The 17299-nt window shown below is 47.0% G+C and overlaps 1 protein-coding gene across 16 annotated transcripts in view; it reads right to left on the bottom strand.

The window, feature by feature from the left end:
- Nucleotides 1-4254: 4254 nt before the first annotated feature.
- RBM47 (RNA binding motif protein 47) overlaps nt 4255-17299 on the bottom strand; it is an 80799-nt gene continuing 67754 nt past the window's right edge. For 10 of the 16 annotated variants that reach the window (XM_054824097.1, XM_054824091.1, XM_054824092.1 and 7 more), the window contains 4 exons: nt 12971-14130; nt 11278-11484; nt 7462-7664; nt 4255-7063 (listed from right to left, as the gene is read on the bottom strand). In XM_054824097.1, coding sequence (XP_054680072.1) covers nt 6809-7063; nt 7462-7664; nt 11278-11484; nt 12971-14130 — 1825 coding nt within the window. In that variant the 3' untranslated portion in view covers nt 4255-6808. The remainder of the gene's footprint in view (nt 7064-7461; nt 7665-11277; nt 11485-12970; nt 14131-17299) is intronic. The other 6 variants (XM_054824098.1, XM_054824094.1, XM_054824104.1 and 3 more) reach the window with 2 other exon arrangements.

A 17299-nucleotide genomic window follows, 5' to 3' on the forward strand; every position in this document is an offset into this window, starting at 1 on the left:
CACAGGCTGACACCTGTCCTCTCTGACCAGCTTTCCCACAGCCCAGGGCCTCAGGATGCCACCCCATCATCTCAGTTTCCCAGTCTGTCTGGATGACGACTGCAGTGCTTTCTCCAGGCACATCTCCACTCGTACGTCATCAAACACCTCATGACTCAGGCCACAAGTCCAAGTCAGACATAATACTCTTCCCCATCTTTCATTTTTGACATGTATGCCAAACCTAGTGTACTTAACCTCATGCTTCTTGGGGCTTATCTACAACATGAGAGCCTTTGGGTGTGCTCCAGGGCCTGCTGCAGCACTGCAAGGCCAGGGGATGGCCAACAGCATTGCCAGGACACCGCAGGAGGAGGTATGTCTGCATGGAGTGTGGGGCGTGCCACAGCCCTCTCAGGCTGTAGCACTGCACCGTGTGGATACAGGGGTGGAATGTCTTTCTTTTGGAAGAGTTTACTGGAGCGCTTTGGGTGGTAGCAAGAAACTACTCAGCTGGGGGTAGTGGAGGGTTAGTGGAGGGTAAGCCTGGACTACTTACATGATGCTAAAGGGCAAGGCTATTGAGCGTTTTCTTGCTTGGATATGTCCTTGGTGCCCTGATTGTTGATTTGGTGCTGGTGCTCCCCAACATTTTGTCTGCCAGAGCCCTCCTGAGTGCTCTGCCAAGCTCTTGGCAGCTGCACCATTGCTGCTTGGAGGACTGCACGATGACAAGTGCCTCCAGGATGCTGCTTGGATGCCAGCGTTGCAGCTGCTGACTAGGATTGTATCCCTCTGCATCTTGCACAAAGGCTGGTGAGCCAAGGGATCTGTCCGCCTGGAGTGAAGCCAAGCCTTGAGGGAATCCTTAGCTTATCCATGTGGCCAAAAAGCCCTCCTGCAAGGGACAGCAGCTGAAAAGTCAAAGACTAGAGAAACTAAGGATGCTCTGTGTACAGCCAGTGCATGCATAACAAGTTTAGTAAGTAATCCCTTGTCATTGCACACCCTGTTGAGTGACTGCAAGACACCCTGGTCCATATCCTACAGATTTGTTAGAGTGACAATTGCTCATTGTAGTTATTGTTTCCAAGCTTTGGAACAAAGGAACTGCTCTAAGTGTAGACTGGTTTGTCTCTGACTGATTTAAATGCGCCTCTCCGGTTAGCTTGAGGTCACTCCTGTGGCTTGTGTAGGCTGTTTGGAGGGGTTTTTCTTCGTGCTTCAGGAAGATCATCTGGCTTACCTGTGGCTTCCTGCTTCCCACCAGCGTGCAGATCAGAGGCAGTGGCCGAGCTAATGCTGAAATTCAGTCACATTGCAAAACCGCACAAGGACGGGCTCAAAGTGCAGCCTGCTGGCAAAAATTATATCTGTGTGTTTGGAAAGAGGTAAAAAAAAAAATGAACAAAAGCGTATCTTTTGTAAGTAAAACTACAACTATGGGCAACCAGACCATGAAGTGACATAACTTCCTTCAGCATGGTGACCACCCTACAAACCAGCTGCATGCAGAAGCACAGGAACAGTCAGGGTGGGCACAAACCCACAATCCAAGTTTGTGATCTTGCCTCTCCAAATGCCCTGGGGAAAGGTGGCTGTGGGGGAACCCTGGGCGGATGGAGGTGAAGCCTCGGGGCTGGCTGTGGGGCAGAGCATCAACTGGCACAGCCTGTTTAGATGGAGACGTCTGTCACTGTGTTGGGAAGACACGGCTGTTCGGTGTGGGACAAACCCAAGCACCTCTGAGCTTTTTTCCTCATAAAGTTTTCTGGTGAAGACTTAGGCCTTGACTGCTCACCTCCCACATGGAGGATCTGCAGTTTTGCCTAAGTGAGGACTGCGAGGCAGAGCTTCTGTCTTCTTTGATTAGGAAACCAGTGAACTCCAGTCCTCGTCTTCTGACTGGAGGAAAAAAATATCTAATTCATCATCTTGACAGGAAATACTTTGTATGGAGGTACTTCTACAATACCAAATTTTTAAAACTTTCCATAGTCTTTTTGCTCTTTGGCATCGTGAACAACCATAATTGCATGGCACAGCCTTTTTTTATTCCCTAACTTGTGGCTTCTCCCCACAACACCCCTCTGACCATTTTGTTGCTAGGTAGGACTTGGCCCTGAAACTCAGTCAAGTGTGATTCAGCATTTAATTGACACATGGGAGCATAAAACCTCACTTTGCTGGCTTTTAGATGTACGTAGAGGAAGCTTCTCTTGTTATGAGGTAGGTCTGGGTTTTATTTATTTTACAGGTCAGCATGATGGGCCCGTTTTGTGGCTGAGAGGCATACAGGCAGCAGAGGACTCACTCAGTAGGTGCTCAGGACCCAGCCAGACCAGAGACATTAGGGGTGTAACACCAGGCACAGAAAAGGAGATGGGGTACCACATATACCTTTTCAGACTTACCAAAAATGCATTTTGCATATACTTTGAGCTCTTGTGCTTATATAAATGAGATGTTGCAATATCAGAGTGGTGTTAATCCACTTGAATTTCTTGTCGATCTGTTTATATAGTAGCTGTAACACAGTTGTGTTAATGGGTGGTGTTTCCTGAAGAAAGTCAAAGCTGGTTTTTAGTGATATAGGTCGATACCAGCCCGGGAAGTGCATGTCTGCTCTTCAAGCCGTTCAGAAAGGGAACGGGATCGATTTGGCAGTATGTTGAGTTGTCACGGTGCCCAAGGCCTCATCAGAGCTCCTGACATTCCCAAGGCAGCAAGGTCATCTTGAAAGCACAATTGCCTTTCTCTGGCGTTGTTTATGTTAATATCCTGAGAATGACTTGCATATTTCAACCTCACGATGGTTTAATCATTAATTAAGATCTTACAAAACTGAAGTCAGAAACCAGCGGTCTAGGAAAATAATAAAAAAAATTATCTTGTAAAGTGTCTGTTTAGAAAAAGCTGCGTAGATTCATTTTAATCTTGGGTAGCTTGGATAAAGGGAAAGAGGAAAGAGTCACAAACATGTTTCAGTGTGGCACGGTTCTTCACCTCACTTGGAAAACGTTGCTTTTTGTGCAGGGCATGCCTCATGTCTGAATGCCTGTAAAGGGCTGTGGTTTGCTGGTGGTTTCTTTCTCATCCAAGTGAACATAGGTGGACATCTCTTGAGTGGAAAGGTCAGCAATGAATTGCGGGGAAGACGTTAGTCTTCTTGTGTGACTTGATGATTTGTCTGACAGGTAAAGTCCTAATGTGTCTGTATCTTTGAAAGTTGTTTTTAGCATCGTGTTGATTACCCGCTCCCTGAGCAAGATAGATTGATCTGGTAGTGGAAATGATTTCTGGGACACACAGACTCCTAAACCAAACCTGCAATGTTTATTCAGGGAAAACAGGCAAAATTATCTCTATCCCCATCCCAAATCCTACAAAAAAAAATTTTAAAATGTATTTTCTTTCCATTTCCTTGCACAGAAAAAGACTAGGGAAGCCCCTCATGTTTAGTATCCTTTGGGAAAGCTAAGGCATGTTGGCATAAATTACCTTGTCCTAATTGCATTAGGAGAAATGATGCTAGAGGTAGGAAGTTACAGATACTTTTGCTTTCTTATGAGGGACGTAGAAGCTCATGCAGTATTTATTCTGGTGTCTTTTGGATTATTCACTAGCACTAGTCCCTGCCTTGGTGGCCAACACCTCTCCTATCTCTCTGCTCCACCTCAGTTTACCTCTGCTCCCTCTCCCTGCTCTTCTCCCCAGACTTGGTATTTGCAGCAAATTTTCTCTGGGTAGACTTACACCAAGGAAACAGCCAGGGATTCTGGAAGACTGCAAATACTGCCAAGATGTGCGGCTTAGCTTTCTGTGTGTTTGAAGGGTGGAGCACGCCAAGATGGAAATGATGTGCCAGTCCACAGCGCTTCTGCTCTGCAATGAGGACATGCAACAGAGCTACAGGGGGTTTGTGCGCTGGGTGGGTGGAAAGCACGGAGGGATGCCACCTTCAGGTCCATCCACATCCAGGCACTGACTCTAAACTGGATGTGCAAAGAAATTTAGGCTAATCAGAAGGCTGTGGGAAGAGTGAGGACATGCTCAGTACACCTGCTAGGAAGGTCACTGTCCTCTGCAGGTGGTGGGTTGGGGGACCCAGTGGGACAGTGCATCTCCCCTCTGCACAGGAGCCTGCAGGGATGCCGGCTGCGGGGCCCCGCTCCCCTCCTGCCCCAAACACCCACTCCCCAGCTCAGAGGGGAGCACAGACTTGGTGGAGTGGCTAAACCTGGCAGTGGGATGTTGCAATGAAATAACAGTCTCCATTTTTAAAGAATGCTTTATTCACTACATCCTAGAAATGTACCGTAAATGGAGCAAGAACTAAATAAACTCAGAGGCTTCTGACAGTACAGAGAACAGAGATACAATAAAACACCTAAAATATCAGCTCTTTTGAAAATAAGGCACGCTAGTTTTGTTGGTTTTTTTTAAATATATTTTTTCTTTGAATAGTTTGTTCTTAACCTAAAGATGTTCACATTTCAAGTTATCAGACTTACCTCAGTAGTAGTGTACATGAAATGGTTTAGAAGCAAGAGTAAAAGGCACAGGTGGGAGGCTCAGCATGATCTGGTTGCCTGCATCCCCATGTCCTGCCTGCATCCCCGTGTCCTGCCTGCATCCCCAGGTCCTGCCTGCTCCTGCCCTGGTGCGGGCAGCACCCACCGGTGGCCTGGGGCACCTTGGGGTTGCTCTTGTTGGCTCCTTTCTCTCCCTGCCACCTCTGCGAGCGGCAGGACCCTTGTCCTGCCAGCGGAGAGATGATGAGCGGGAAGGGAGTCATCACCCTTCATCCCTCTTCTAGAGGGATCCCTCCTTCATCCCAAACCACTGGGCTGCCTTTTCCCAACCCCAGGGGTGTTTGTGCAAAGCCCACGGAGCCACGACGTGGCCATTTAGTGTTGAGTGGTGCAGGGCCTTAGCCGGAGGGCCTGCCTCCCCACTGGGGCTTCCCCTCAGGGCTTCACCCAAACCACCTCCTCTTGCCTTACAAAGGGGCAGAGCCTTGGGGCTGAGGTCTGGCTTTCAGAAGCGCAGGGACAGACAATAAAAGTCTCCCGGGAAGAGGCACGAAGGGGCAGAGTCCAACCTAATGGTTAACCTCCTCACAGTGCTTTTGCTGACAGGTCAACAGGGTTAAGGAGAGCTCAGCTTGGCTGAGCAAGAGCACCTAAAAACCAACCGCTTGATTTTGAGGCAAGGAAAAAGAGTGTATTCAAAAGGTCACTTAACTGAGCTGGATGTGGTCTGGAAGTGGTTCAGTTGTCAAAATATACTCCATACGAAACCCCTTCGGTTGATACTTACATCACAAAAAGTAAAGGAACATTGTTTGCTCACTCCCTGCTTCACAGCTCGTGTCACCAGAGCTGTGTTTGCAGGGCTGCTGCACTTCATACAATGGGCAAGATATTTCTTTACTGGTTTACTATATTTTACATTCACCACACTACTAAATAAAAGCCTTTAAACAGGCCACAAAACACTGCAATAATATATTTACTTCTTAATAAAACAAACTTTTTTATAACATCGCAATAAAAGGTTTTTGTTTTGTGGCAAACCACATACCATGTAAATTTGCAACATAAAATGACTTTAAAAATGTATATTAAAAGATATGTACAAACTCTATGTCTTAAAATCATCGGGTCTAATCGCTCCCGCCCTTGATGTGCATGTACAACTCCACTTGCGGAGAAGGGGAATTAAGCATGGAAGGGAGGCCGGGAGGGAGGCTAGCCCTGTTTCACTAATTCCAGTATCACTACCACCCCTAGTACCTCGGAAATTTCTTATGGAACATGATGGAGCGATGGGTAGGTAATGCTGCACATCCTCTTGGCAAGAGCGCACCTGCTTTTGCCAACAGCAGCATACATTCTCAGTCACTACAGCATATACTTCAAAGAATAAAATAAAGAGCATTGAAAAAGAGCCTAGGCTTTATACTGGATGAAGATCTAAGTCAAGACACCTCGAGCGAAATATTGGCTACTCATTTCTGCACATGCTCCAACTACGAGTAGCTTCAATAAATAGAAAATCCAGTTGTTAAGGAAAACTCAGAGCCTTTCCTTTAACACAAGCCTGCGAATCACACTGTGAAGAGGTTTGTGTGAGGAGGCTTTTTTTTTCTCTTTCTCCCAAACGGGCAATATTAGTTACTTCTGATTTCAAATAAGAATGAGCAGATTGTATTAATGCCAGCACAAAAACGCAGAGGTCTTGCACATTTTTAAAATTGCACTTTCCAGTATAAGTTTTTAAATAAGATACTTGTTGGTTTTTTCCTTAAAAAAAAAACCTAAGGTATGTATTCTTTAAATATTGAATATATTCTTCAAAATATATTGTTAAAACTTTCCCTAGCTGCTCAGGTGTGCTTTTTAATATATAGCTGATATATTATTAAAGGCACTACAAAATAGACATCTCTGGAGTGCAGAAGTTACTAAAAAATAACCTTCATACCACAAATATATTGAAAATATAACTGCTAAAAAAAAAAAGAGACCCTATGCAACCCCACTAGGATGCGTATAAATGCACGTCAGCGGTGGGCTGGATGCATCGAGGTCCTTTAGAAATGTTTGAATACAAGTGTGTTAAATTTTAAAAATAGCCTAAAAAAGTTAGTGAAAACTTCAAGCGTAGAAAATATTTCGAACACGTTTTTTCTATTACATTCTTCACTTTCTGCATCAGTTTACCGAGCCCAAACGTTTACTCTTTCGCAGCCTGTTCTTTCTTCATAAATAGTAAAGTGTTCCTTCAGTGTGTGTTTCTCTGCCGCCCTTCTCTGCCAGCAGTCTCAGTACGTCTGGTAGACGTCGTGGATGGGGACCTGGATGGTCGCGGCCGGGAACGCCGGGGGGATGTAGCCGGCGTATCCCCCGTAGGCAGCGGCGGCGGCAGCGGCGGCAGCAGCGTTCTTCTGTAGCGTGGCTATCGTTGCTGTCGCTGCAGTGGGTGCTGCAAATGGCACGTAACTTGTCCCGTAAATCCCGGCGGCAGGGATCCGCTGCACGTTGGGAGCCATGGTGTACACCGGTGTGATGGGGCGGCCCTGGAAGGAAAGCATCGGGTTCAGACCTCCAAAAAAAGTGCTTAAATTGCTGTAATATCCTGTTTCCAGCCCCTGAGTTGCAAACCCCTTAGAAGGGGAGGTGATAACGGGAGGGTAGGCAGTGTGTGCCCTGTTGAATGAGAGTTGTGCGATCATGGGGGGCTTTTCCCTCCCTCCCAGATTTGGGTCCCCCATAGGGGGAGAGCAGATGTCCAAGACAGGTCAGATGAACTGCAGGACTGTTGGGCACCATAACATCCTTGACAGCATCTCCTGAATGGGAGCAGGGCAAGAGGCCAGGCTTTCCCTCCACCCAGGCATGCAGAGCAGGACGTATGGGAAGCAGGATGTATGGGAAGTGAGATGTATGGGAAGCAGGACTAATGTGCTGAACTCACCTGGAAGGGGGGAGGCGTTGAGACGGCCGGTATTACAGCTGCTGCCGCGGCTGCTGCAGCAGCTGCTGCGCTAGCCGGGTCCTGCTGGACGGCTATAGGGTTGATGATGTGCTCGACGGTGTGGATTTTGCCGTCTTCCATCATCTTGGCAGGCGGCGCGGCTTGAAACATGGAGTACTGGGCACCAATGGCAGGGATGGCCACTAGGAGAGACCAGACACATCAGGTGCATTGAGAGAGGGTTTCCAGGACCTCAAAGAGCCCTCCCTCCTGGCTGCACTGGCTCTCCTGCAGCGGTCCTACGCTGCTTTCGTCAGGGCAGGTAGCACCATGTGCCGGCGGGGGGTCTGGGGCACCTCTGCCCTTCTCATGGGTGGGAGCACCATGGCTGGTGCGCAGCGATGGACTCGGTGCTGCCTGCTCAGCCCAGCATTTCCCCCCATGCTCCCAGCATGGGTGTCCCAGGGCCAGAGCCCTGCTGGGGACCAGGATCTGCGACCTGGATTTACACAGCCCCTTCTGACCACCGCTGTCCTCCCCCTGGCCAAGAGTGTGGCCTGAGCACAGGGACAGGTGGGAGCACATACTGTCCCTGTAGGGTCCCTGCTCCAGCTTTTGAGATCAAGGAATGTGTAGCTGCCATAGGCAGAGCTGCTCCAGGAAAGAAAAGTGTGGTTTGTACTGCAGAACTCGCAGGCAGCAAACGGTTCAGTCTATATGCTGTCCTTTGGCCAACTCTGTGACATACCAGCTCATTTACTACTATGCATTTCCCAGGACTAATTTGGCTAAATATATTTTATCCCATCTTTCTGCTACAGGATCAATCTATTTAATGACATTAAAAAAAAAAAGAAAAAAAGAAATTTCTCTTTAGAGAATTCTCCCTCATGCCAAAATTTGACAATGCAAAATAATTGGAGCTATGGTCTTTCAGACAAAGGGAAAACTCTCCAGTCAGAATGAGGGTGTTCAGAGACGGTGAGTTTGTGCATAATCCAAAATGGAGCTTTGTGGCATTGCTTAGGGAAGAGGTGTGCTTTGCTGAACATTCCCAATAATCACAATAATTGGGCATGATCCAGCAATGTATGCTCTCAGCTCAGAAAGCTAATCCAATCCTGGGCTGCATCAAAAGAAGTGTGACCAGTAGGTCGAGGGAGGTGATTCTCCCCCTCTTCTCTGCTCTCATGAGACCCCACCTGGAGAAGCATCCACCTCTGGGGGCCCCAGTACAGGAGAGACATGGAGCTGTTGGAGCGAGTCCAGAGGAGGGCCACGAAGCTGATTGGAGGGCTGGAGCACCTCTCCTATGAGGACAGGCTGAGAGAGTTGGGGTTGTTCAGCCTGGAGAAGACAAAGCTCGGGGGACACTTAATTGTGGCCTTTCAATATGTAAAGGGGATTTATAAGAAAGATGAGGGCAGACTTTTTAGTAGGGTCTGTAGCAATAGGACAAGGGGTAATGGTTTTAAACTGAAAGAAAGTAGATTTAGAATGAACATATGGAAGGAATACTCTATGATGAGGATGATGAGACACTAGAACAGGTTGCCCAGAGAAGCTGTGGATGCCCTATCCCTGGAAGTGTTCAAGGCCAGGTTGGATGGAGCTTTGAGCAACCTGACCTAGTGAAAGATGTCCTTGTCCATGGCAGGGGGGTTGAACTAGATGATCTTTAAAGGTTCTTTCCAACCCAAACTATTCTATGATGCTATGATTTCCATGGTTGCCTCGTAGTGCACACTTCAGCATTCAGCCTGTGGGCCTTTCAGCAGTAAGGTTATTCACAAGGAAAACAGACTAATCAATAAATGATGGACTACAGGCTGATGTTGGCATCTCTGGGGGTGCAGCCAGTAAGTCAGAAATGAAGCCAAACATGCACGTGGGTTTCTTTCACTGGGATGAAGCTTTGCAATGTGGAAGTGTGCAATTCTGCCTGTGGGAAGGACAGGTGCCAGCAAGCAGTACTCTCGTTTTGATCCTGGAGACTGCAAGAAGGGATCTGATCAGGTATCTTTCAGACAGAGATGTTGCCACCAGTAGTGGACTACCATTGTTTCCTCAAGCAGAGACTTCCATCCTTGAGGTTTTCCAGTACTCCTTCTACATGAAGTCCACCTGGTCAGCTCAAACCAATTTTATCACTGTTTTAAATAACCTGGATAATTTCTCACCCAAGCAAAGGCAGAGAGCTCACTTGCTCTATTCTGCGGTAACTTCTGCCAGAAAAGCAGTAACAGGCAACTGGGGAATTGGGGTGACCTCTCAAGAGTTTTCTAACCGTTTGCAATGAAATGAGCTTTAAGGTTGTTCTAAACAGTAGGAAACTTTGCAGAGTCGATACATCTCTACTCCTCCGTTCTGGTAATGTGCTTTCAGAGTCATACCCTTTTAATAACAGAGGGAAGTCTGGCATGTGGTACCGCTTACTAGATCATCTGATCTGGTTGGGGAAAACAGACCGGGTGCTTCTGTCCTCAGAGGCTGTGCTGGAACTGTATGAGAGGGGAAGACCCGATGAAGAAATCTGTCTCAACATGCTTCAACTATAGAAACATTTAGACTTGAGCTTCAGGCTTTTGTTTGGCAGACGAACGAATTACAGACACCATTAATAGGTGTGCATTTCAAAGCCCACTTTTCAAGCATCCTTTAGTAATACCTGGAATTCCTGAAGTATCTTTACAAACAGGCATAGCGGTAATATTTTCTGATTGTGAGAGAGTAGTTTTCTCAGGAAGTCTGATCTTCCTTCAGAAATGGCTCTAATCTTAACAGCCTTCCTTTGTGTCTAGACCTCTTCTCACGTTGTCTCATCCAGCTGTTATGAAGAACTCTTCACAGCTTTCATTAGATGCAGGCAGTAGCTTCCGCATAAAGTATGGAGCATGTTTTGGGAAACCACTGCCTCTCTATTATTAAACACTGCTTAGGTCCTGCAGTTACAATTTACTTGGACAGAGGAATGAGGAGGAGACCTGAGGATTTCTGCAAAAGGGCTTGCCCCCCATCACCTGCAAGGAACTTCTTCCTCAAGCTACTTTTCCAAATAAAAATCTTTCCAAACAGGATCTTGAGGAATTGCAGGGCTTCAGCCTTCATCCCGTTCACCTGGGAAGGGCGAGGGCTGGACAGTCAGCTGAGGATGTGGCAGAAGGATGCGATCCCTGCCCCGGCCCTTGGGCTGGCTCCCCACAGCCCAGCAGAGCTGAGAGCCCTCCTGTACGCTCGGTGCAACCTGGACCTCAAGGGCTCCTAGCATTTCTCCTTCCCCATGCCGCTGATGGTGATGGAGGAGTTTGCCTCAGCCAGGGACTTTCCTGAAATGGGAAAGTCCCAGGTCCTTTTCCCAGCCTCATAGCACTGGAGAAATACAAACTAAGCAGGGGAGAGCTCTAGCCTGGCTGGAAATCGGGGCTGGGAACCTCCCAGGGTGAAATTAGCATTGAAGAAATTAAAAGAGAGGAGGATTGCTCTTAGTCACTATGCTCTAATGTACATGACCAGACAGAGAAGAAAGTCCGCTTCCTCCCGAGGAGGTGCAAAAGGGGACAGGAGGGGTGGGCACAGCTTCAGCCGAGCTCCCAGATGTTCATGTCCCCTGTCCCGCTGCGTGCCTCTTGTTTGCAGAAAGCCCGGCTGGGGCCAGGAGGCATCCAGCACAGGGGAGCGCTGACCCCCGGCCCTGGGCTGTGCCCACTGCCGCAGCCATGGGCTGGCCCTGGAGGGTTCCCCGCGTGTCTGACATGGGGTTTGGAGCAGGGGTTCACCTGCCACCTCTGCTTTCCTTCCCTCATTGCACATACTAACCTGCACCGGGCTTAATGGCCACTGGATTGACCGCAGGTAACTCCAAGTTGGGTACCAGCTCGTATCCTTTCTCTTGCTGTTTTCCTTTGCCTTCGTGGTACCTGCTGTAGATGCCACGGCCGGCGGAGTACCCACCCAGGTAGGAGCCCCTGGGGCCTGGGGCTCTGTTTCCAGCTGCACCTCGCCCTCTGCCTCGTATGCTGCCTGCTTATGATAACAACATAGAACAGGATCGTGAATAACGGAGAGCAACAGCCCCGTGGGCAGCACAAACGGCCCCAGGATGCGACCGGGAGGCATGTGCTTAGAAATGAGGCTGCTGAAGTTAGTTTGATCTGAGTCTTAATGACCTTGCTTACAAAAACAAAGCTTGGCCTTAAAAGCACCCAGTAAGCCTATGCAAGTTTTGCTCTTGATGTTTCTGACCATACGTTAACCGTGGCCAGTGTTATGGGTCGAATGCACTCAGCAGAGAGAGGGGGGCTTCTCCAGGGTGATGTCTATGCAGTAGGAACACCTTCTGCTCTCAGCTGTCCTCCAGAGGAGACCCAGCCTCTCAGCTGGCCGCGATGGGACCCTGCAGAGATGGCCTGAAGTTGTACCTGGCCTTTAACCAACTTTGTCCCACCATTACATATATTTTTACTAGTGTTGTTTGGTTTTTCTGCTATTTTATTAGTAATGTGAATATACCCCATCTCCAAAAAATATTGCCTTTTTTAATCTTAGTGACTCCACGCACATTATGACAGTACTTTGCAGTATTAATGCACTCTACAATGGCCCAATTGAATACTTAGACTGTCAGTTAACTCCTTTGTAGCTCATTGCAAGTACGAATCTGGAAATTGAGAAGAAGCTGAAATTCTTGATCAGCTAGGGTTAAAAATATTCCTTGTCTTACGTGGGTGTTTTAAGAATATATTCATGATAAACTGCCTGTTATATGGAAGTACACATTAAATTTCAGGAAACTATAATTCCTGTAAGTACAGGATGATTGTCATTATAACACCAGTTATAGCTGCTAGGATTTTTTATGAATAACTGATTTTTGGTTAATTTTTAATGACTGTAACTGATAACTAATTAAAGTATATGTAATAAAATAATTATTTTGCACTCACGTGATTCCTTCTGCTCGTAGTTCTCAAATGACTTTATAAAGGACACAGCACTACTGTCATTTTAATGTGGAGGGCAAATGACACGTGGAGAGCTCCCAACTGAGGCCTGCCATGACATCCCTCCCTTCAGATGACCAGGTCACTGTACGCACACCTCCAGGAGAAGGCAAAGGGAGCACTCTGTCACGATCTCTAATACTTACGATCCAGCTCTTTGGAAGGAGGCATGAGAAGCTGGAGTCCTTGGACTTGCTCAGACTTAGTACAGCACTCATAAAAACCAGATCCCTCTCTTCCCCATCCCGTGCTTGGTCCATTAGCTCATTCTTAACCATATTTTTGATGCCTCTATCATACTAGCCTGTACATTAGCAATTATTTATAGATAAATACACTCGGTATAGTCATAAAATGATACCAAACAGAAATATGGCAAAAAGACTTATAAAAGAATGTTTAAGAAAACAAGTGCATGGCACCAGCTGTCCTTTGGCTCAGGCAGACCTTGGGTCACACCAGCCTGAAATCAAACCTGCCCAGCACATCCCCGAAGTGTGCTTACTAACCTTTCACAAAGTAATCTCTGTTGGGCCCGATCAAGGCATTGTATGGATATCCATAATACGCTAGTGTGTACGGATCACAAGAGTAAACATAATTAGGTTGCTGAGTTACTTCGGGCGTTGCTGCAGCCCCTCCTTTTGCTGCTTTCTGGTAGCGAGTGTATTGCTCCTTGTCTACTGGCTTGGCCAAGGTAACCTCCAGGCACGAGCCTTCCAGTTCGACACCATTAAGGTTGTTCATGGCATGAATGGCGTCTTCCCTGGTTGTAAAGTGCACAAAGGCGTAATCACGTATTTTTTTCACCCGCTCCACACAGCCAGGATTAAATTGCCCAAAGACCTTTTTAATGGTGTCCTCTGTGGTCTCAATCATTAAATTCCTCACATAGAGGATTTTAACAGTCTCCATGACATCTTCATCCACATCTATCTCTGGTTCCGCCCAGTCAACAGCAATCTGGTGTCCCCACAGCTGGATCCTTCCTGGCATGAGTTTCCTCCTGGCCATTGCTGCTGCTCGATGGCTTTCATACTCCACGAAGGCGAAGCCTCTGTTCTTCATCTTGTCTGCGGCGCTGGCATACACGATGACATCCAGCACGCCTTCCGTCACCTTGGCAATCTCTTCCAGGATCTCCTCTCTCTTCTTCATCTTGGGAATGCCTCCGATGAAGAGCCGGCAGTTATCCACACTGCAGCACACACCCAGAAGCCTGCCAGGGCGGATTTCGTAGTTGTTCAGCTCCCTGACAGCACGCTTCGCCTCGTGCTTCTGTGTGTACATCACGAAGGCGTAGCCGCGGTTCTTCCCATCAAAGTCCATCATCAGGCGCATTTCATAGATGCGGCCAACGGACTCAAACACGGGGACGAGCTCATCTTCATAGACGTCGCGAGGGATTTTGCCCACAAAGACTTCACAGCCACGAGGAGGGTGCAGGCCCTCCCAGCCGGGAGGAGGACCGCCGTACTTGCGTTGCCCGTTCTCCTGGATCATACTATATCCAGTGCGCTCCATGAGGGCCAGCAGAGCTGCCTCGTTGGGTGCACCAGCAACACCTTCAGGGACTTTTGTGGTAGCCACATTGGAGGAATCGTTGCTCATCCTTGCAGTAGAGTCCTCAGCAGTCATGGTGTCAAACTCATTCACAGCCTGATAAAACCTGGGCAAAGGAAGAAGGAGGACACTTGTTAGAAGCTGTTAGCTACCACCAGAATCCCACCCCTCTCTTTTGTCTTCTGCACGTTCATTTTTCAAACTGGGACTAAGGCTGCAGAAAAGCAGATGAATGAGCCACACCAGCCTGAACATTGATACTGCAGGGGGAGTGCATCCTGGATGTAGGCACAGCCCCCCTTTGAGGGGAACAGTTGAGGGTCACCTGCCCATACCACCCTGGCACCAAGAGCTGCTGTCACAGGAGGCTGAATTCGCATGAACAGATGCCACCAAGCACCTCCAAACCTCAAGACCCTAGGGAGGCTTGTATCCTCTTTGAAAGAGTAGGAAGGAGCTGCCGTGAAGCCACTGGTTCCTGCCTCCAGAGCCCTCTCCTCCCTCTCAGTCATTCCTCAGTTAATCCATCTACGCCTGAACAGTCCAAGTGCCAGGTGCCATACTCCACAGTGAAAGATGGCAAATGCATGAGAAGTACCAGGCACAGTTTCCATCTGATAACAACCCCTCACTTCTCTATGCCTTCACAGTAATTGTCAAGTAGGAAATAATAAATATGCCTTAGCATGGGGGGGGACACACCAATTCTTGTTCTCTTGTGCAAAGGGTGATCTGGCAAGCTTCTGAGCTGCCTGCTGCTTGTGGTACAATGTCTGCTGTGTTTGTCTCTTCTGTTATTACAACAGGGATTCACAAAAGCTGAAGAGAATCACTCCCTTATGACCAGCACCTTGCTTTAGAGCAAGCAGCCAGCACAGCCCTGTGCAAGCCAGCAGGAGTAAGGCAAATCGCAGAAACCTCCTTTGAACACAGGCAGAGAGCAGGAAATGCACACATACGGGAGGAGATGACCATGCTAATGATGACAACTGCAAGACAGTGGGTTTCCTCTCTGAGCACAATTAAATAAGACACTTTGGGTCTCTCAGAGTAGTTAATTCATTGACTTTTAAAGCTGGAACGGTCCATCAGACCATTTAATATGAGTGATTGTATATGACATGGACCATTACATTTTATTGTTATTTGCACATTGAGTCCTATAACATTTATCTGAGTAAATTGTATCTTCCAGAAGGACCCTGCTTTTAAGGAATCAAAGAGCTGTAGACCCCACCACTTCCCTTTATGGCTTGTTTGCTAATCACTCCCTCAGACAAGCAAGCATGCTGTATTTCTCATGAGAATTTGTCTGGCTTTTGCTTCCAGCTATGATTACATGTTAAACCTTTCTCTGATAGACTAAAGAGTCTTTCAAGATCTCTATCCCAACTGCCTTTTGAGAAGGTCCCACCTAATGAGTGCTACATCATTGGCACCTCCTCATTGTTTTTCACACCTCCATCAGCCTTTGCATGATCCACTGATTTATTTACCATGATTTGAATTCATGACCAGGTTTTTGATGGAACTGTCAAAAAACACTGGCCCCTGTAGGAAACTCTGCAAACCACCATAAGCTATGCTCCCAATCTGGGTTTGACAGGCTTATTTTCCAAAAAAGGACAAAGCTTCAGCCAGATTTATTTATTCTATGTAGTTGTGTTATTCAGTGGGACACAGGTTCCTCTCTGTCCCACAAGGACTCTGATATATCATTGGAATGGTTTGGCCATTTTCAGTACATTGATTACCATGCAGGCAAGGCTTTCACTAGTACAGTAAGCCCAAGTCCACAGAAATATGGGCACAAAATTTAGGCACCTAAGTCTGCTTTCTATGGTCCACAAAACCTGTTTAAATTCTAGTAACCTTAACACCTTAGATTTTTTTTTCAGTAAAGCTCCTGAGCTGCCCAGAATTGTGCTGGTCTCTATCCAGAGATGCCTCTGCACCAGCCAGGGCAAACACGTCTGTGCATGGGTCAGCTCCTAAATGCGTTTGGGCTTGGGAAACCAGACCTCTGAGCCTCGGTCTGTGGTGGGGCCTGATCCTGCAGGTGTGTTTGGGCCATGGGTGTTACACGCTGACACTTCTGAGCCATTTTAATTTACAAATATGGAGAGCAGAGGGGGAGGGAGAGAAGATGGAGGACAGTAATAGTGATGCTGGTGCCCAGGCAACACTTTAGAAAACAATTTCTTTGAAACCAGGTCTTTCATGGAAGTGCATCAGTTTTGATGATAGCTTCTTGTTTTAAAATGTTGTTGATTCTCAGGTTCAAATGTTTTAATGTGTCACAGTCAGATATTTTCATTTTAGTCTTGGGAATTATTTGACATAATTAAAAAAAATTAAGGCAGCAAAAAACATTTGCATTTTTCACTTGAGGATTTGTTCCTAAAAATGTGACTTCACCTTTTGCTGAATGAAAGCAAAGTTTGTTAAACAAACACTTTACTGAGGAATAATCATTACCCTTACATGGGCCACCTGTTGGCAAGTGAATTATAGCCCCAGGTTTGGATAAGGTTAGAAATGAGTCATTACCATCAGTTTTAGGTTAACTTACAAAACAAAAGTCTCTGTATTGTGTTATCTGCAGGGCTCAGTCACTGGGGCTAAAGTCTGGAAAGCCACAGATGGGCCCTGGGACTGTGGAGAGAGGAGAGATGGAGAAAAGCCTCCCCTGCCCACCAGAAACCAGCTGGTCATTTGGTGGCCATCCTGGAACCGGCATGTTCTCCAGCACTTTGCATTGCACCAGCAGGACGATTTCTAGTAGGAGGAAGTTGTACTTGAAGATGCTGCTAAGTGCTGATGACCACCTTTGCTGCAAACACTACCATACACCATTTGTGACAGTGAATAATTAAAAATTCTTTGTGAACTTAAAATGCAGTTATCCCTATGTAATTTATTGGGAATCAAGATTCATGATCAAATGTGTTTAATCTTTTTCTGTGCTGCTCCATAGAGCTGGGTTTCATAAGTATACACTACCTAAGAGAATTATAGAGCCCATGTAGTCCTACCTGCTGTAGCTAAATACACACTTAACAACATTCATTGCCACATGACACAATCAACACCTTCACAAAGTTCAGATATCATCTACCTTGATGAGAAAAAACGCAGGCGTGTCTGGTCTGAGAGCTCTCTCCTCCTGTTGTTACTGCCTTACAAAATGGGCTGCCAACACAACCTAACCTTTTTATGTCGAAAAGCAATCATCTCAAGAAAATTGTTTTAAAAAATACCTGTTTCCAAAGTGT

Source organism: Grus americana, chromosome 4 (genome assembly GCF_028858705.1).
Source record: "Grus americana isolate bGruAme1 chromosome 4, bGruAme1.mat, whole genome shotgun sequence".
Lineage (NCBI taxonomy): Eukaryota > Metazoa > Chordata > Aves > Gruiformes > Gruidae > Grus > Grus americana.